At 35.4% G+C, this 21,723-nt stretch overlaps 2 protein-coding genes across 4 annotated transcripts in view; one reads left to right on the forward strand and one right to left on the reverse strand.

Annotated features, from left to right (window-relative positions):
- Positions 1-398: 398 nt before the first annotated feature.
- Positions 399-6,298, forward strand: LOC137386716 (uncharacterized). The gene is made up of 4 exons (XM_068072853.1): positions 399-408; positions 2,280-2,478; positions 5,284-5,401; positions 6,149-6,298. Exons 1-4 carry the CDS (start codon positions 399-401, stop codon positions 6,296-6,298), a joined length of 477 nt encoding a protein of 158 aa, XP_067928954.1.
- The window catches only part of LOC137397135 (tether containing UBX domain for GLUT4-like), a 36,293-nt gene continuing 20,784 nt past the window's right edge, over positions 6,215-21,723 (reverse strand). For all 3 annotated transcript variants that reach the window (XM_068083428.1, XM_068083432.1, XM_068083422.1), the window contains exons 10-17: positions 21,308-21,452; positions 18,859-18,931; positions 17,561-17,709; positions 15,577-15,639; positions 7,679-7,783; positions 7,216-7,288; positions 6,580-6,743; positions 6,215-6,350 (exon numbers count right to left, since the gene is read on the reverse strand). In XM_068083428.1, coding sequence (XP_067939529.1) covers positions 6,343-6,350; positions 6,580-6,743; positions 7,216-7,288; positions 7,679-7,783; positions 15,577-15,639; positions 17,561-17,709; positions 18,859-18,931; positions 21,308-21,452 — 780 coding nt within the window. In that variant the 3' untranslated portion in view covers positions 6,215-6,342. The remainder of the gene's footprint in view (positions 6,351-6,579; positions 6,744-7,215; positions 7,289-7,678; positions 7,784-15,576; positions 15,640-17,560; positions 17,710-18,858; positions 18,932-21,307; positions 21,453-21,723) is intronic.

The following is a 21,723-nucleotide window of genomic DNA, read 5'->3' on the forward strand; positions in this document are numbered from 1 at the left end:
GAATCCCATTTTGTGTAACTTTTCGGGTAAACCTCATTGAAGTGTATGATGCAGAATGGGAATTAACCCGTACTCTGCACTATACTAACCAGAAAAATAATATTAGCTCATCTCAACGTTTTGGATCATTACTATAAGATTTGACTCCTCTTTTCTTTTAGTTATTGCTATGCATATAATCTAGTGCAGGTCCATAGTCTCTATCTACCTTTTCATTGGCTCTAGTTCAATCAACGTGCTCGAGGACATTTTTGTCCACACTGGTGGTTGTACCACACAATGCATGTAACCAAACTGAATTATGTGAATAATAGGCGGCAGTCGGAGTTCCGTCACTTTATGCTTTGATGTGTTGGGTCAAAAAAGTCAAGCGTGAAGCCCAGATTGCTCATAACACCATGCCGGATGGTTTCCAGTTAGCATTCTTAGTCATATAATATATTTTTATTACACTCTTGGTTTCAAAATTTTCATAGTAACAAAGTTCAAATGACTGCTGAAGTTTTATGAAACTTGGTGCAGTGATGGTAAGACCAGCTGTATTTTATATTGCCTATCGTCTTATCTAGCATTTAATTAAAGTACATCAAAGAGCTCTGTGTTACATGCCAAGGATAAGCAATATTTTGGGACCGAGCTTCATTTAGTAAGTTGCTGTGAAAACTAGACTTGGTTGTTCAACAACAAAATATACCTAGGTGACAGTGCCTTTCTGCTAAGCTGTAATAATGTTATGGGCACCTCTGCAATACTTTGATTTCCCCCTGTTGTATTACCTTATGCTTCTATTATAATTCAAAATGCACAGAAGTGTGATACTGTTAGATTAGCATTACATATGTATCTCTATTATGTTATGTTTTATTTTACTTATGTCCATTATAGTTTATATATTATGTGGCACACAAAATCTGGCACTACGAAAGATACATTTTAATATGCTAACTTAGTGGCAAAGCTCTATTACCCTCTGAACTTGTAATTGATGAATAAAAGGAACATGTATATTTAGGATCCCAAACCTACTAGAAAAAACCACTGCAAAAAGTAAAACTACTAGATAGTCTGGCCATAGTATCTGTGGACTATCTATTCATGATGGACATAATTGACCTAATAATCCGGCCATGGCATCTAGTAGCTAGATTACCACCTAGAATGCTGGTAACACCTAGAGCAAGATTAATAGATAGTTGAATCACAGCAACTAGTGGCTATCTAGCAAGCAACTAGGTAGTCTGGCTGTAGGCCAGATAGTCTAGCCATAATATCGGGTGGCTATCTTAGACAAATTAGTATAGTGTTTGGTGGCTACCCACTCCAAAGGCAAAAATGCTGAATAATCGGGCCACAATCGTAGTCTTCAGGTGTGTCTGGTTAAGGGGCTATGCTACAGGAACATTGCGTAGTATCTGAAATAGTAGTTGTAAAGAAGGGAGTTGTCTTCCTGGTGTGTAAACACTTCAATAACATTACTATTACCTGGGAGCAACTTTTTGGGTATGTCTATGTAAATTTTACATTGGTCTATATGCAAGGGTAACAATGGTATATCATGGGTTAATGAAGCTGCCCTACCTTGTCCATGTTTTACGCAATACATGTTTTATATATTCAGAAGTCTATAACATTAGATAGTATCCTAAAATGCATCGTCAAATCATTAGATATGATTTGTGATTGAAACATCTTCTTACCTCTAGTTGCCATTCTGAAAATTGGATCAGGTGCTCTAGAACACTAGGCTGCAGCGTCTTCCTTTTACCTCAATAATTGCCATAATTAATGCATATATGTGGATATCCAGCCTCCTCTTTTTTGTAAAATATGACCTTGCTCCACCATAACTGCTAGACTATTAAGTAATCTCACCCAGACAATCTAGCTACCAACTAAACTAGCACTGCTTTTCAAAAATGTGTGACATGTACTTAAGTTTATCACACATGAATAGATTTGACAAATAGTCATTTTACTGTGATGTTTTATTATAAATTCTGTACCAGACGCTTACCTGCAGGTGTATAATTACTTGGTTTTGATAATACTACATTACATAGGCATCAAACTCCCATCTTAAAAAAATGTATGGCTTTGATTTGAATTGCTACAAAAAGATGTTGACTTTTGACATGACTGGGTAAGAATTTCAACCTTTCTCCTAAGTGCGAGCCTCCTGCTGGTGTCTCTTATTCCACCATGCTACTGGTGTGTACAGGTAGCAGCGTGATACATCTGAATTGAAATATTCATTTTAGACTGCTGGTGTTAACACCAAGGATTATCATTAGATGACGCACTCCTGTTTTCTGTAAAGCGATACACTGAGGTATTCTTTGGAAATACTTGTCACAAGTTGATCAACACAAGACTCCGATTTCAAGACGAGCCTCAGATTTCAAAACAAGACTCAGATCTCAACACAAAACTCAGATCTCAAAACGAGACTCAATCCTACAGATCACTTTCTTACGGAAGGTAAACTAAGAATAGTTTCATTAAATCTTATTATTTTGTTATGAAAACCTTATTACGAATGCAAACACAAATCCCGTTACTCCGGAGTTTTTGGTTATTATTTGTCACAACACCTAATGATATGGAAATATCAAGTTAGAAAGCAGCTGTAACATGCAACATTATAAACAAATTTAATTATCTTTAGTTGGCTACACAGCAGCGATGTGCTTTGTGCACACTGGGCAGCGACAGTCGAGTCAGACTACAGGATTGGTTTGCAGTCCAAACATCTGCATTGCTAACCAATGGAAAACCTGTAACATTTCTGTTCATACTTTAGTACAATATGTCATTGATTGTCTGCTCTTTAATCTAATGTCAAAAATATATAGTATCTTTTTTGCCTAACATCTATCTAGCAGAGAAATTACAGTTCTTGCTCAATCAACTTATTTCTAGATATTTGACATTCACTTGCTGTCGTACTCATTGCACCAACCGTGGTGTGTTCAGTATCTGCTGATTATATCAACCATGGTGTGTTCAGTACCTGCTGATTATATCAACTATGGTGTGTTCAGTGCCTGCTGATTATATCAACTATGGTGTGTTTAGTACCTGCTGATTATATCAACTATGGTGTGTTTAGTACCTGCTGATTATATCAACTATGGTGTGTTCAGTACCTGCTGATTATATCAACTATGGTGTGTTCAGTACCTGCTGATTATATCAACTATGGTGTGTTTAGTACCTGCTGATTATATCAACTATGGTGTGTTTAGTACCTGCTGATTATATCAACCATGGTGTGTTCAGTACCTGCTGATTATATCAACTATGGTGTGTTTAGTATCTGCTGATTATATCAACCATGGTGTGTTCAGTACCTACTGATTATATCAACTATGTAATGTTCAGTACCTGCTGATTATATCAACTATGGTGTGTTCAGTACCTGCTGATTATATCAACCGTGGTGTGTTTAGTACCTGCTGATTACATCAACTATGGTGTGTTCAGTACCTGCTGATTATATCAACTATGGTGTGTTCAGTGCCTGCTGATTATATCAACTATGGTGTGTTCAGTACCTGCTAATTATATCAACTATGGTGTGTTTAGTATCTGCTGATTATATCAACTATGGTGTGTTTAGTACCTGCTGATTATATCAACCATGGTGTGTTCAGTACCTGCTAATTACATCAACTATGGTGTGTTCAGTACCTGCTGATTATATCAACTATGGTGTGTTCAGTACCTGCTGATTATATCAACTATGGTGTGTTCAGTACTTGCTGATTATATCAACTATGGTGTGTTTAGTATCTGCTGATTATATCAACCATGGTGTGTTCAGTACCTGCTGATTATATCAACTATGGTGTGTTCAGTACCTGCTGATTATATCAACCATGGTGTGTTTAGTACCTGCTGATTACATCAACTATGGTGTGTTCAGTACCTGCTAATTATATCAACTATGGTGTGTTCAGTACCTGCTGATTATATCAACTATGGAGTGTTCAGTGTCTGCTGATTATATCAACTATGGTGTGTTCAGTACCTGCTGATTATATCAACTATGGTGTGTTTAGTACCTGCTGATTACATCAACTATGGTGTGTTTAGTATCTGCTGATTATATCAACTATGGTGTATTCAGTACCTGCTGATTACATCAACTATGGTGTGTTTAGTATCTGCTGATTATATCAACTATGGTGTGTTTAGTACCTCATGCTATACAAGGTTGAAAAGTCTTGCAACTGGTGTATTACCAGAGAGAGCCAAACTTTTTGTAGCAGAACTTGGCATTGGCACATTATATTGCTCAGAGGAGTGTAAGGACATGGAGTTTGATTGTTTTTCAGCATTCCAATAGCTATAGCTCACTGCAGGAAAAAACCAAACTTGTTAACCAAGTTAATAGTAAAGTAATGGCAATAATATTCCATATAGAGCCTCTACAAGCAATGACACTGATACATTACAACTCATGTTTTGTGGCCAAATTTGGGAATTTCAAAAAATTTTTGTTTTTAATTGACTGTCTAAGAAACAATATTTTAGTGCAAGGTAAGTCATAGCAAGTTTTAAACTTATTTTTATTTGTTTGTTTCCAAGCTCTTTTCCTAATTTTTTACTTTTGCCATACAACTTGTGGGCAATAATGCTTGGCATACTTTTTCAAAGAGGGATGTTTTTAAGGCTGAACAAAGCAATCTGGTACCTAATCTACGGGTATGTTTTTAGTTTATCACTGACTGATCGAAATCAAAGACCAATAATTCCATACGAAGTTTGGCTTTCTTCTAGGGTAGTTTTCTTTTGTTTTAGTATATAATTGTTGAGTCACATATTTCCTTTCTTATAGCGCAAGGCAAGTCATCAAAGCGCACAACAAGATTGTATGTAGTCATTAGTTTTTTATAGTAACTTCATTGTAAGGATTTTACTAGACTGGGCACCTGTTTTATCAGTTCCTTTTTGATATGTTAAAATTCGTTACCAACTTCATTCACATTCACAGTCTATAACCATTCAGTCTTATAATCACCTTTAGTCTTCTTCTATAATACTCCTAGAGACCTAGACAATGCAAATAATTTTACCTATCTAATTAGCTTGCTGCTTATGCTGGCATTAGCTGCTATGACAACGTTCCCTGTCTCCAGCTCATTCAATTTTATTACAGATGGGCCTCTGGCAGTCAACCCAAACTCATATTGCCAACAGCCCTGACTACGCGTGGGTGCAGAAGAAATCCCAAGAGCAGCCAGTAGTACTGTTTTCTAAAACCACGTGTGGTTACTGTAGAATTGCCAAGAAAACCCTTGATGAAGAGCAGATAATTTATCTCACTCATGAAATCAACCAGATGGAGAATTGCAGCCAAATACAAGATGTGCTGCAGCACATGACAGGAGCCAGAACGGTACGTATGCAATGGTAATGAATTGTGTCATAATTCTTTTCTTTTTTACTTGTGCTCGTAAAACTCTTCATTCCTTAAATACATGCTGACCTCTATAATCTGGATAGTGTGTGATTTGTAGTCTACACGACTGAAAAGCTTGACTGCACAATTGCAAGTATGTTTTCTAAAGGCCATATTCCCAAAAAGTCGTGGATGTCAACTTTAACTTGTGGTATTTAATAACTGCATCTAGATGGTCCTACTCGATGAGTTGCACAACTGCTCTTGCAGTCTCGTTCAAAATACCTTACTTCAATCACTCTTACACTGAACAGATTACCAAAATAGATTTAGATTATCCTGATCATTACTCATATGTGAATAATAGCTGTCCAAAGCTTATGTTCTTGTTACTCTTTCTTATTCAGATATTAGCGATATTATATTATTTAGATAACGACATGGTTAGGCTATGGTGTAACTGTTCACATTGGCCACCTCTTCAACAGATAACTACATTGCCTATTAACAAAAGAGTACAACTAATTACAGCTATTTTCATTGTTGTGAAACTAACGATACTGATTTATTTAGCAAACAGAAATATTGTATTTCAAAATCTGCATAAACGAATTAAACTGCCCACATTTACGAATCTAATGGAATAAAATAATTTTACAAAAAAGAGCAGCGAGAAAAAAATACTAATTTACAGATTGACTTGTGGTAATGTTGGTACAGAACTAACATGAACAATAACTGCAGGTGCCCAGAGTGTTCATCAATGGTAAGAGCATAGGAGGTTGCAGCGAGCTGACAGAGCTAACCAAAAGAGGAGCACTGAAAGAGATGCTCCAATCTAGTGCTGTTAAAGGGCGACCAACTGGAGACTCGAATACGTTCTCAAGCTCCTGAAGACCTTGAGCGGGCTTGTGAACTTGAGAACCCTGGTCTATCACTCACTTTCCTGTCATACAAGTTATGCATCAAATAAATGTACAGGCAAATAATAGAAAGATATTCAAACCTGTATACCATTAGCAACCATTATGTCATTCATGTTCACCTCTGTTTCCGCCAGTTATGTATAACACAATGTTGGCCTGTGTGACAGTGTTTGCTTTGCTATATTGTAACAAGTTGATGCCTATGATATGGCTGCTGGTTTTAGCATGATAAACTCTGTCCATATTCACCTGTGGGTCTGTACCATTTTGGTACGATTTTGTCTGATGTATGAGCTGTAGAATGATGGTTTGTTCTGTTTTTGGGTGGCCGAGCACTACCCATCTCCGCTCTACTTGCCGTGTCAGCCATTAGTCTACCATCATCACTTGTTATGTTTGCTGTCTGGGGCAAGCTGCGAACAGCATGATAATGTAGTATCAGTAAAAGCCAATGATTAAAAATGCTTGATAGCAACCACACCCCAAATAGTTTAGAAACTAGACCTATGTACCAGTGAATGTGTCGATAGACTAATCAAAACAAAGGAATGGGAAAGATAGTATGAACTAACCAAAAGTTCCGACTACATAGCAGCAAAGACGAATGAAAATGATACAGTGGATTAGGTGTGAGAGTTGAAAATCTACTGTAGAAATTCATTGCATGCTTTATTTTACCAATTTACCATAAAATCAGTTTTAAAACAAGGCATATTGGCAGCTCTTCCAATGCTAGAAATACTGAAAGAATTATATGTACACATGATCGATGATCAAAGTGAGCAGTTACAACCAGTGTCTTTCGACGTGAGAAAATAGGAAAAAGGGAGTCAGAGGCACAAACACAGCCTAGACAAAGAAGACTGACTCAGGTGTAGGCCCTACCTGAGCTGTGCTAGTCTGTCAGCTTCTAGCCGGCTTGTCTTTAAAGCCAACACTTCGTCAGAGAGACACAGTTCTACATATATAACAGTATCAACAGAGGAAATGGAGTACTACAAGCTACCTAGTTAATAAAATGCCAGTTGAGATTACACTCTCACTGTAATAGTGCTGTAAGTAGTAGTGCTATAAGATATTCAGCTGATAACAGACCAGGTTATATTTGACCCTCACTGCAGTAGTACAAAAGAAATTAGCGAGTAACACTCATTATACTTTGAAATTTTATTCTGATGAAAGCTTTAAACCTATTCTCCAATATATAGCAAATGACAATTATTAGCTTGAGAGACATTCAGGTCAGATTTGCTAACTGATAGACTTTGGAGGGACAAACTTGGCACAGAAGAACGCTAGGAGCTTCTGATTGTAGCAACTAGAGAATCTAGGTACTGTATTTCATTACCTGTACCGCTATGGGAGCCGACGTGAACTATGGCCATCGGAACTAGCTCTGCCAATATCAAGGACATCATAGGGTCATCTAATAGCTTTTTAGGAGGAGTCACATCTAGGAAACAACCATTTATCATTCATGATTACATTGAGATAAACCTTTCCATTGCATTCAAAAAGCAGTTTCCCTTTGCTATGGGAATTAACCATTTAGTTGAATGTCGCTTCAAGTCAATGTAAAAAGAGATGGCGAATATTCACTAAACCTCATACTCGTATAATTTTACAAGAGTGTCTAATAGAATGAAAGAAAATTTTAATTCTACAAATGGTACCGGGTGTCCACTCTATCATGATCACTTACAAGTGGTCAATCTTGGAATATATTCATCTCATCTGCAGCAGGTTATAATCAACATTTACCATCTACAGTGGGTAATAATCAACATTTATCATGTGCATAGGATTTAATTTAAGAGATTTCCTCAATGATACATAATCCAAATGTTTAATTCTATTTCAAGCTTGTTTGTAGATGCATTAAAAGATGCACATTTTGAAATAAAACCATACTCTTAGGATACTTCAGGATACACAACTTCTAACCCTGTGGAGTTTAGACCTTAAAGAACTTGCACAAAAGATGCTGCTGCGCTCCTTAAATATGAAATAAAGCCTGTGTTTCTCACTGTACAGTTTATCTTTGGACTGTTGTAAAAGCTGGTACCTCTGAAGAAGCTCCTTAAATACGAAATAAAGCCTGTGTTTCTACACTGTACAGTTTATCTTTGGACTGTTGTTAAAGCTGGTACTTCTAAAGATGCTCCTTAAATACGAAATAAAGCCTGTGTTTCTACACTGTACAGTTTATCTTTGGACTGTTGTAAAAGCTGGTACCTCTGAAGAAGCTCCTTAAATACGAAATAAAGCCTGTGTTTCTCACTGTACAGTTTATCTTTGGACTGTTGTAAAAGCTGGTACTTCTAAAGATGCTCCTTAAATATGAAATAAAGCCTGTGTTTCTACACTGTACAGTTTATCTTTGGACTGTTGTTAAAGCTGGTACTTCTAAAGATGCTCCTTAAATACGAAATAAAGCCTGTGTTTCTCACTGTACAGTTTATCTTTGGACTGTTGTAAAAGCTGGTACTTCTAAAGATGCTCCTTAAATACGAAATAAAGCCTGTGTTTCTACACTGTACAGTTTATCTTTGGACTGTTGTTAAAGCTGGTACTTCTAAAGATGCTCCTTAAATATGAAATAAAGCCTGTGTTTCTCACTGTACAGTTTATCTTTGGACTGTTGTAAAAGCTGGTACTTCTAAAGATGCTCCTTAAATATGAAATAAAGCCTGTGTTTCTACACTGTACAGTTTATCTTTGGACTGTTGTTAAAGCTGGTACTTCTAAAGATGCTCCTTAAATATGAAATAAAGCCTGTGTTTCTCACTGTACAGTTTATCTTTGGACTGTTGTAAAAGCTGGTACTTCTAAAGATGCTCCTTAAATACGAAATAAAGCCTGTGTTTCTACACTGTACAGTTTATCTTTGGACTGTTGTTAAAGCTGGTACTTCTAAAGATGCTCCTTAAATATGAAATAAAGCCTGTGTTTCTCACTGTACAGTTTATCTTTGGACTGTTGTAAAAGCTGGTACTTCTAAAGATGCTCCTTAAATATGAAATAAAGCCTGTGTTTCTCACTGTACAGTTTATCTTTGGACTGTTGTTAAAGCTGGTACCTCTAAAGATGCTCCTTAAATATGAAATAAAGCCTGTGTTTCTCACTGTACAGTTTATCTTTGGACTGTTGTTAAAGCTGGTACTTCTAAAGATGCTCCTTAAATATGAAATAAAGCCTGTGTTTCTCACTGTACAGTTTATCTTTGGACTGTTGTTAAAGCTGGTACTTCTAAAGATGCTCCTTAAATATGAAATAAAGCCTGTGTTTCTACACTGTACAGTTTATCTTTGGACTGTTGTTAAAGCTGGTACTTCTAAAGATGCTCCTTAAATACGAAATAAAGCCTGTGTTTCTCACTGTACAGTTTATCTTTGGACTGTTGTAAAAGCTGGTACTTCTAAAGATGCTCCTTAAATACGAAATAAAGCCTGTGTTTCTACACTGTACAGTTTATCTTTGGACTGTTGTTAAAGCTGGTACTTCTAAAGATGCTCCTTAAATATGAAATAAAGCCTGTGTTTCTCACTGTACAGTTTATCTTTGGACTGTTGTTAAAGCTGGTACCTCTAAAGATGCTCCTTAAATATGAATTTACACTAGATTTTGGTAGATTTTATTAAAAAGTATCGATATTTTTTATCATTTGCGATTGTTTTCAAGGTTTAAGATGATCTGACTGCCCAGATGTTTCAAGATTAAAATCGACAAAACTTGATCACGGTTAAAACGCGCTGACAAAAAATGCTCAGACGCCAATATTTCTCAGGAAATAATGTAAGTAGTCGTGCATAATGTTTATGTGTGATACTTATGTGGGTACTTATATGCTTAGACAGCATTTAGAAGGAAAATTCGGACAATTTTTAGCCAACCTGAACTATCTTTAAATTATTTAAAATATCTATAGTAATGTATCTGAGGCTATATTTGAAGTTTTATTTAAACAATCTCGAGCAAATACCAAATAAAACATATGTCACTATATATAAAGACGCGTAACACTACAACTTGAACACAATTATAGCCAATATCAAACCGAGAGGGACAAACAGGAAGCACGACTACTGACGTCCTTTTTGAAAACTTATTTTATGTCTGAACATTTTAACCACAATTAAATTTTGTCAATTTTAATCTCAAAACATCCTGACAGTCAGATAACCTTGAACTAAATATCGATACTTTTTAGTAAAATCTACCAAAATTTAGTGTAAATTCGTATTTAAGGAGCTTCTTTAGAAGTACCAGCTTTAACAACAGTCCAAAGATAAACTGTACAGTGTAGAAACACAGGCTTTATTTCGTATTTAAGGAGCATCTTTAGAAGTACCAGCTTTAACAACAGTCCAAAGATAAACTGTACAGTGTAGAAACACAGGCTTTATTTCGTATTTAAGGAGCATCTTTAGAAGTACCAGCTTTAACAACAGTCCAAAGATAAACTGTACAGTGTAGAAACACAGGCTTTATTTCGTATTTAAGGAGCTTCTTTAGAAGTACCAGCTTTAACAACAGTCCAAAGATAAACTATACAGTGAGAAACACAGGCTTTATTTCATATTTAAGGAGCATCTTTAGAAGTACCAGCTTTTACAACAGTCCAAAGATAAACTATACAGTGAGAAACACAGGCTTTATTTCATATTTAAGGAGCATCTTTAGAATTACCAGCTTTAACAACAGTCCAAAGATAAACTGTACAGTGTAGAAACACAGGCTTTATTTCGTATTTAAGGAGCTTCTTTAGAAGTACCAGCTTTAACAACAGTCCAAAGATAAACTGTACAGTGTAGAAACACAGGCTTTATTTCGTATTTAAGGAGCATCTTTAGAAGTACCAGCTTTAACAACAGTCCAAAGATAAACTGTACAGTGAGAAACACAGGCTTTATTTCGTATTTAAGGAGCATCTTTAGAAGTACCAGCTTTAACAACAGTCCAAAGATAAACTGTACAGTGAGAAACACAGGCTTTATTTCGTATTTAAGGAGCATCTTTAGAAGTACCAGCTTTAACAACAGTCCAAAGATAAACTGTACAGTGAGAAACACAGGCTTTATTTCGTATTTAAGGAGCATCTTTAGAAGTACCAGCTTTAACAACAGTCCAAAGATAAACTGTACAGTGAGAAACACAGGCTTTATTTCGTATTTAAGGAGCATCTTTAGAAGTACCAGCTTTAACAACAGTCCAAAGATAAACTGTACAGTGAGAAACACAGGCTTTATTTCGTATTTAAGGAGCATCTTTAGAAGTACCAGCTTTAACAACAGTCCAAAGATAAACTGTACAGTGAGAAACACAGGCTTTATTTCGTATTTAAGGAGCATCTTTAGAAGTACCAGCTTTAACAACAGTCCAAAGATAAACTGTACAGTGAGAAACACAGGCTTTATTTCGTATTTAAGGAGCATCTTTAGAAGTACCAGCTTTAACAACAGTCCAAAGATAAACTGTACAGTGAGAAACACAGGCTTTATTTCGTATTTAAGGAGCATCTTTAGAAGTACCAGCTTTAACAACAGTCCAAAGATAAACTGTACAGTGAGAAACACAGGCTTTATTTCGTATTTAAGGAGCATCTTTAGAAGTACCAGCTTTAACAACAGTCCAAAGATAAACTGTACAGTGAGAAACACAGGCTTTATTTCGTATTTAAGGAGCATCTTTAGAAGTACCAGCTTTAACAACAGTCCAAAGATAAACTGTACAGTGAGAAACACAGGCTTTATTTCGTATTTAAGGAGCATCTTTAGAAGTACCAGCTTTAACAACAGTCCAAAGATAAACTGTACAGTGTAGAAACACAGGCTTTATTTCATATTTAAGGAGCATCTTTAGAAGTACCAGCTTTAACAACAGTCCAAAGATAAACTGTACAGTGAGAAACACAGGCTTTATTTCGAATTTAAGGAGCATCTTTAGAAGTACCAGCTTTAACAACAGTCCAAAGATAAACTGTACAGTGAGAAACACAGGCTTTATTTCGTATTTAAGGAGCTTCTTTAGAAGTACCAGCTTTTACAACAGTCCAAAGATAAACTATACAGTGAGAAACACAGGCTTTATTTCATATTTAAGGAGCTTCTTTAGAAGTACCAGCTTTTACAACAGTCCAAAGATAAACTGTACAGTGTAGAAACACAGGCTTTAATTCATATTTAAGGAGCATCTTTAGAAGTACCAGCTTTTACAACAGTCCAAAGATAAACTGTACAGTGTAGAAACACAGGCTTTATTTCATATTTAAGGAGCATCTTTAGAAGTACCAGCTTTTACAACAGTCCAAAGATAAACTGTACAGTGTAGAAACACAGGCTTTAATTCATATTTAAGGAGCATCTTTAGAAGTACCAGCTTTTACAACAGTCCAAAGATAAACTGTACAGTGTAGAAACACAGGCTTTATTTCGAATTTAAGGAGCATCTTTAGAAGTACCAGCTTTAACAACAGTCCAAAGATAAACTGTACAGTGAGAAACACAGGCTTTATTTCGTATTTAAGGAGCTTCTTCAGAGGTACCAGCTTTTACAACAGTCCAAAGATAAACTGTACAGTGTAGAAACACAGGCTTTATTTCATATTTAAGGAGCATCTTTAGAAGTACCAGCTTTTACAACAGTCCAAAGATAAACTGTACAGTGTAGAAACACAGGCTTTATTTCATATTTAAGGAGCATCTTTAGAAGTACCAGCTTTAACAACAGTCCAAAGATAAACTGTACAGTGAGAAACACAGGCTTTATTTCGTATTTAAGGAGCTTCTTTAGAAGTACCAGCTTTAACAACAGTCCAAAGATAAACTATACAGTGAGAAACACAGGCTTTATTTCATATTTAAGGAGCTTCTTTAGAAGTACCAGCTTTTACAACAGTCCAAAGATAAACTGTACAGTGTAGAAACACAGGCTTTAATTCATATTTAAGGAGCATCTTTAGAAGTACCAGCTTTTACAACAGTCCAAAGATAAACTGTACAGTGTAGAAACACAGGCTTTATTTCATATTTAAGGAGCATCTTTAGAAGTACCAGCTTTTACAACAGTCCAAAGATAAACTGTACAGTGAGAAACACAGGCTTTATTTCGTATTTAAGGAGCATCTTTAGAAGTACCAGCTTTAACAACAGTCCAAAGATAAACTGTACAGTGTAGAAACACAGGCTTTAATTCATATTTAAGGAGCATCTTTAGAAGTACCAGCTTTTACAACAGTCCAAAGATAAACTGTACAGTGTAGAAACACAGGCTTTATTTCATATTTAAGGAGCATCTTTAGAAGTACCAGCTTTTACAACAGTCCAAAGATAAACTGTACAGTGTAGAAACACAGGCTTTATTTCATATTTAAGGAGCTTCTTTAGAAGTACCAGCTTTAACAACAGTCCAAAGATAAACTATACAGTGAGAAACACAGGCTTTATTTCATATTTAAGGAGCTTCTTTAGAAGTACCAGCTTTAACAACAGTCCAAAGATAAACTATACAGTGAGAAACACAGGCTTTATTTCATATTTAAGGAGCTTCTTCAGAGGTACCAGCTTTAACAACAGTCCAAAGATAAACTGTACAGTGTAGAAACACAGGCTTTAATTCATATTTAAGGAGCATCTTTAGAAGTACCAGCTTTTACAACAGTCCAAAGATAAACTGTACAGTGAGAAACACAGGCTTTATTTCATATTTAAGGAGCTTCTTTAGAGGTACCAGCTTTTACAACAGTCCAAAGATAAACTGTACAGTGTAGAAACACAGGCTTTAATTCATATTTAAGGAGCATCTTTAGAAGTACCAGCTTTTACAACAGTCCAAAGATAAACTGTACAGTGTAGAAACACAGGCTTTAATTCATATTTAAGGAGCATCTTTAGAAGTACCAGCTTTTACAACAGTCCAAAGATAAACTGTACAGTGTAGAAACACAGGCTTTATTTCATATTTAAGGAGCATCTTTAGAAGTACCAGCTTTTACAACAGTCCAAAGATAAACTGTACAGTGTAGAAACACAGGCTTTATTTCATATTTAAGGAGCATCTTTAGAAGTACCAGCTTTAACAACAGTCCAAAGATAAACTGTACAGTGTAGAAACACAGGCTTTATTTCATATTTAAGGAGCATCTTTAGAAGTACCAGCTTTTACAACAGTCCAAAGATAAACTGTACAGTGTAGAAACACAGGCTTTATTTCGTATTTAAGGAGCTTCTTTAGAGGTACCAGCTTTTACAACAGTCCAAAGATAAACTGTACAGTGTAGAAACACAGGCTTTATTTCGTATTTAAGGAGCTTCTTTAGAAGTACCAGCTTTTACAACAGTCCAAAGATAAACTGTACAGTGTAGAAACACAGGCTTTATTTCGTATTTAAGGAGCTTCTTTAGAGGTACCAGCTTTTACAACAGTCCAAAGATAAACTGTACAGTGTAGAAACACAGGCTTTATTTCGTATTTAAGGAGCTTCTTTAGAAGTACCAGCTTTTACAACAGTCCAAAGATAAACTGTACAGTGTAGAAACACAGGCTTTATTTCGTATTTAAGGAGCTTCTTTAGAGGTACCAGCTTTTACAACAGTCCAAAGATAAACTGTACAGTGTAGAAACACAGGCTTTATTTCGTATTTAAGGAGCTTCTTTAGAGGTACCAGCTTTTACAACAGTCCAAAGATAAACTGTACAGTGAGAAACACAGGCTTTATTTCGTATTTAAGGAGCTTCTTTAGAGGTACCAGCTTTTACAACAGTCCAAAGATAAACTGCACAGTGAGAAACACAGGCTTTGTGATGAATATTAATGCTCTTATAACGACTATACATTTTTAACGCGAACTTGAAAGAAAAAGAAGCAATTAATAAACGATAGCTTTTCTATACGATGTTGTTCTATAAACGCTGCTCGGTGTATTCCACATCGTTATAACCTCATCCTAGTATTACATACATGTATGTGGCAGCTACTCTATTGCAAATAATATATTCGTGTAGTGACAACTCTTTACAAAGTGAATAAGCGGGTAACAAAAATTATATAAAAGTAAAGGGTAGCTACAAAATCAAACTAATGTGGACGAATAGAACTGTGCTGATGCAAGGAGAATACATCTTACAGTAACTATTCTTGTTGTATATCTGAGAGGAGTGTCACAGGAAGGGAATTAAAATAAACCACATACAGATAATGCTCATTTAATAAATGAATTGCTATAACGCATGAAATGGTATACTCACATAAATAGAACTGTTGATGTTTGTTCTTCAAATGCTGCTGCAAAAACTCGTTTAGAGAGCCAACTACAATAAGATATTTGGGGTGAGTAAAAGGCATATAGACGTTCAAGGACAGCTAGAGATATTACTAAAGTTCAGAACATATCAGATATTAGTTCAGATATTACTAAAGTCAGCAACAGATATTACCACAGTATAAGGTCAGCTCCAAGAGCGTTGGAGCTCAATTTTTATTGCATTCCAAATTTGAAGACATTTTTATTTTATATCTATACTAGCGGTGCTACCCGGTGCTGCCCGGGTAATAAAAAAGTCTTTGAACAAAAAATTGATTTGTATTTAACGTATAACAACATTGGCCATTCTAACTTTCAAACTACGTATCATGAGAGAAATGTTAGTTGAAATAATTTAATAGAAAGTAAAAACAACTGTAAAGGTTTTCAAACTTTTTCAAACAACTTTTAAACTCATATTTCTTCATTATCTTTTTGAACGGAAAGATAATGTTGCTGTTCCTACGAAGACAATATAGTTGTCCGCATGAGAAGAATTGGCCCTGAACCCAGATATAGTATTTGAACCTTACGACAAATATTTCTTAACAGGAGCGTCGTAACGCGTGGCCGCATCAATAAGATAATCATGGTGTGTGCTATAGCTCTATCTATAGCTGGAATGCAGACACACAACATACTTTGAGGAATATATATATAGATTAAACAATGTTGCATAAAAACTCATTGCACTCATTGGTACGTTTGCTATAGTTTGCGGAGTTATGAGCGTCAATCCATTGTTGGATCAGAGTACCGCAATGATGCTACCAAATAATATGCTATAAATCTACAAATTTATGAGTTATATAACAATAATCTATCAAATGCTGCAAATATATATTCATGAACATGTGACATATACAAACCATACTTATAATACATGCAGAAACAAAAGTTAACAGTTTTGAAACAAAAATATTTGCATCGTTTGCTCAGTCAGTTGCATTCTGATAGTTGCTTTCGATGAAACGGACATCTTCTGGTTGTTCAACACCTTCCACAATGTCTTACGACCTATACTCTTCTTCTGTACTGCTGAACTAGTCGATATTAGCGTCAAAACAATGTTTTTAGCGCAGCAAAACTTTTATGCATTGCATTTCGCACAAATAGATGTAATGATAAATTTTTAGCCAAATGCGCGTTAAGCACAACTTTTATCCTAAAACTAGCCGTTCATATACTATGATATATGTAAACCATTTTTATATACTTCAAAGTACCACGACCGCGTTAAACAAGAAACTACTATTAGCCTGATACAATTATTAGTTATTTCTATGGAGTAGCTTTCAAAGTTAGAACGAAAAATAATGAAAAGCCTTGGAATTGGACAATGAGAGAATTAATTGTTATTGATGTAAATGATTCATTATTACCACGATTTTGTGGACACCTTTCTACTGATCACTTGCTATTATGGGTTCGTAAAGATCAAAGAATGTTAAAGTGGCGGTCAAATGAAGGTGGTGTTCAAATAAAGGGTGGCGCTCTATTCTTCAACCCTTCTCCCATAGTGGCGGTCAAATAGAGGTGGCGGTCAAATAGAGGTGGCGTTGAATTAGAGGATATACGATAAGTTTTTGTGTGAATAAATACAACCAATGTAGCATGTAACCATGGAAAGATTTGAACATGGCCACTGCCATTAGCTAATTGTATCCTATCCATGTATTCTGTAGCTCGTACGACCGTTTCACCAAAAATGTTGTCATCAGAGCTGGACACCTGCTTCACAAACATTTTCTTTTTCATGGTTAACCACTTCACTAATTTCAAATTCATTGCTAAAAAATTCAAGAACATGATTAGATTGATAAAGCAGATTGCAATTTTAAGATGCTCTGTGTTAATCTTATATTTGCTGCCAATTACCCAGTTGAACTCCCTTTACATAAGAGTTGGCTTGTCTTATCAAGACTCACCTGTTTCTTTTGGTCTAAACTTTGCCTGCAAAACCGTCTGATCATGAAAATGGAATCTAATAACAGCATACTGGTATTTGTCAAAACTTGACATAAGCATGGCTTGCCTCATGGATGATGTTAACAGAGGGGCGTTTTCTTCCTTTGTTCTACAGAAAGTGTAGCAAGGAGGCTATTTAGTGTGATGTAAAGAAACAGAATAGTTAAAAATGTGAAGGAATAGTATATACCAGTAATATACATTCATAGTATATACTGATAGTATTGACATATAGTACACCCATGTAGTATACATGCGTAGTATATACTGATAGTACTGACATATAGTACACCCATGCAGTATACATTCATAGTATATACTGATAGTATTGACATATAGTACACCCATGCAGTATACATTCATAGTATATACTGATAGTATTGACATATAGTACACCCATGTAGTATACATGCGTAGTATATACTGATAGTACTGACATATAATACACCCATGTAGTATACATTCATAGTATATACTGATAGTATTGACATATAGTACACCCATGTAGTATACATGCGTAGTATATACTGATAGTATTGACATATAGTACACCCATGTAGTATACATGCGTAGTATATACTGATAGTATTGACATATAGTACACCCATGTAGTAAACATTCATAGTATATACTGATAGTATTGACATATAGTACACCCATGTAGTATACATGCGTAGTATATACTGATAGTATTGACATATAGTACACCCATGTAGTATACATGCGTAGTATATACTGATAGTATTGACATATAATACACCCATGCAGTATACATGCATAGTATATACTGATAGTATTGACATATAGTACACCCATGTAGTATACATTCATAGTATATACTGATAGTATTGACATATAGTACACTCATGTAGTATACATGCGCAGTATATACTGATAGTATTGACATATAGTACACCCATGTAGTATACATGCGTAGTATATACTGATAGTATTGACATATAGTACACCCATGTAGTATACATTCATAGTATATACTGATAGTATTGACATATAGTACACCCATGTAGTATACATTCATAGTATATACTGATAGTACTGACATATAGTACACCCATGTAGTATACATGCATAGTATATACTGATAGTATTGACATATAGTATACACATGTAGTATACATGTGTTGTGTACACCTGTACTATATACCTACAGTATACACCTACAGTATAATTATGCTGTGAGTTGAATGATACGAAGGCAGAGCACTAAAATGAATGTACATAAACACTGACTACATACATTTGCTCCCTCAAATCTCTGAGCATGTTTGACAGATCTGTCTTGGTTACTTCAAAGAACTCATCAGAAACATCTAAAGGAATAATGATTATGATGTAATAAAGTACAAACAGGCAAGCCATGCCTAATGGCCCATAAGGTATAAACTCCCTTAAACCTGTGCATATCTAAAATGACTTGCGTGTTCATGCGTACCATCTCATGCGAATAAGCACTAGCCCGGTACTCAAGTTATAGTTTCACACACTGATGGCCTGACAAATGTCATTAGCTATCACAATAACACATAACAGGAAAGAAAACCCACTGAAGAACTTCATCAGCAAAAGCAACAACAGAGCCACATTTCAAACTAAGTAAAGTACGCCCTCGAGCTACGATGTCCCTTTTAAACGATTTTTTGCCTTATGAAGTAGAACATGAAGGTTTTCTGTCTTCACCGTACGATTTCAACAAAAATTTTACTCAAAATTCAAATTTGGCAGTTGGTGTGCTTATTATGTCGAAATAACAAAGATGCTAATATGCTGTTCGCCGAAAACCTTCTAACAATGTTTGAAAGAGATACGATGAACAAATTCTCACAGTTCAGCATCCCTCATGCAAAGTGGTAATATTTTTCCTTTTCAAACCAGTAAGAAAGTTGGAGTTGCAATCTCTTCAAACCAGGTCAGGGATCAGACAACTTCCCTTAAACTGCTACCAAAAATCTGCTTCATAAAGTGTTAAATAAGTATACATGTATTTTCAAGTGTACCGTAATATAATTAACATTGATACATTTTTGGCTCCTCGTCATTTTAAAGGTACAATAACAAAAAATTTCATTTTTCCTTTTGATGGCCATTAAATGGTCAAGTAGCCTGTGCGTGAGGCCGCCTTTGAGAACAGCATCGCTCGGACTTTATTGTTGAATTAGGTTGAAAAGGGTTTTAATGAGGTCGGCTAAAAGTTATAATGAAAACGAAGCCAGAAACTGATAGGTGATGAAAAATTTCAGTGATGAAAAAGTTGCAGTTCAGTAAAACAGTTGAAAACACATACTAAAACTTAGCTTTAAGTATGTTTAGTAAGCTAAATTCATTTAAGTTAAAGTCAAAGTTAATGTTATACGTCTGTCTCGAAGCTAAACACTCCCTATGGTACAGACTGCTGTTACTGCACATATGTGTTGTACATTGTAATGCTACCTTTTATTGCAGATCATAACCATTAAATACACTAAAGTTACTGTAGTAATTATAGTTCACAAGGTTAATATACTATTTTGTTTCTAGTTTTAATATGTACAGTACATATATAAAAATTGGATGATTACTACCAGCAGATGCTTGCATTAGATATTTACTATGGGTTTCTATACCCTTCTATACGAAATTTTTGCTATAAGATGCTAACCCTAGAACTGATTAAAATCGCATGGCGAGGATGCACTGTAATAATACTAGTATAAAAACCCTTGCTTGATGAATGCATGTTGTATACTAGTGATACAAGCGCATCTATGCCATTGGTGGGTTCATCCTCTCAATTCTATATATATCTCATAGCATCTCATCCATTTGTATACAGGAGTTGCCATGTAGCCATGGATTTACTGATAGTTTAAGTGTACGTCTGCTGTAGGAGCCGTCTCTTAAAAAAGGTCCTCAAAGTCTATCCATTTCGAAAACATAGTTACAGAGTAGACAATTATTTTATTCAAAAGTAATGTAATAAAAAAACAACCTATGATCGTTTGTTACACATGCACACGATCATTAACGCAGGTCAATAACAAACTCAAGGTCTTGCTGTTATAGATAAGTGGCTAATTATCTACTTCACTAACTATAAACTTTGATGCTACATTGTATGAGCAGTACATTATTACTGCACCAATTTCTACTGATCGGAGCTTTTGATGAACTTGTTTAAGGTAGCCTAATATTCATTATAGAATCTTTTTACAATTCTAAGACAATAACAAAGGGTGGATTGTCATTCCAACTAATTCTTCAGCAACAAATTGCTAAGGAATTTAGGCCTGCTACATGCTGCAGTCAGTCAACACAAGAAATATTAGATAGCTATTGCAACAGCTCGAACACCAGCAAAAGTTAATCTATTTATTGTTTTAGATTTATTAAATCTGCTGAAAAATGACAAGAGCAGCACAGAAAGGCAAAAAAGAAAATAACAAAACTATAATTATAAAAACAACATAATTTGTCATTTTGTCACAGAATACTCTTATATGAAGTATTGCGAATTTAGTAATCCGGAATGTAGTCGCTATTAATCCAAAATTTGATCACTCCAAGGTGGGTTAGGCGAGACAATTTTTTAAACTGTTTTGGTCATAATTCCAAGCATGGAGAGGTTACAACTGTAAAGGGTTATCAAAGCACATGTGTCACACTCCCTTTAAGGTACTGGCATGTCCATGGTTATTGCTAAAGTAACTTGCCTTCAACGGTGCTAGTTGATGGATACTCAGCCAACTCCTTTAAACTAAAAACGACAGGACTTCGATCACACGCACGGTATTCACTGCATTTCACATCACTCAGTTCACATTCATGGATGTCTGTATGCGTGGTTGCCTCGGGAGACTGCATCAACACAGATTCAAGACTGATTAACCAGAAGTGATGCTCACGCAGCGGTATGAGTAAATGCTGAGGTGAGATTATGTACAATGTGAACCTTCCACATAAATTCCACTTAATGGAAATAATTTATATAGTTTTTGTATCATGTTGCAAAAAAGATTCTATATAATATAGTGTCTAGTCACAGTAAATCTTTAAATTCGATTTGAATAATGAAAGTCCATTAGTCAGCCTTAAAAGTATCATTCTTTCTCTTGCCATGTCTGGCAGC

The sequence above is a fragment of the Watersipora subatra genome, chromosome 1 (genome assembly GCF_963576615.1).
Source record: "Watersipora subatra chromosome 1, tzWatSuba1.1, whole genome shotgun sequence".
NCBI classification, from domain to species: domain Eukaryota; kingdom Metazoa; phylum Bryozoa; class Gymnolaemata; order Cheilostomatida; family Watersiporidae; genus Watersipora; species Watersipora subatra.

Bases quoted from the DNA above. Each gene is read 5' to 3' on its own strand.
- LOC137386716 (XM_068072853.1), top strand. The intron at 2,479-5,283 runs GTAAACTAAGAA...TGGTTACTGTAG, and splicing joins AGATCACTTTCTTACGGAAG to AATTGCCAAGAAAACCCTTG. The intron at 5,402-6,148 runs GTACGTATGCAA...CAATAACTGCAG, and splicing joins ACATGACAGGAGCCAGAACG to GTGCCCAGAGTGTTCATCAA.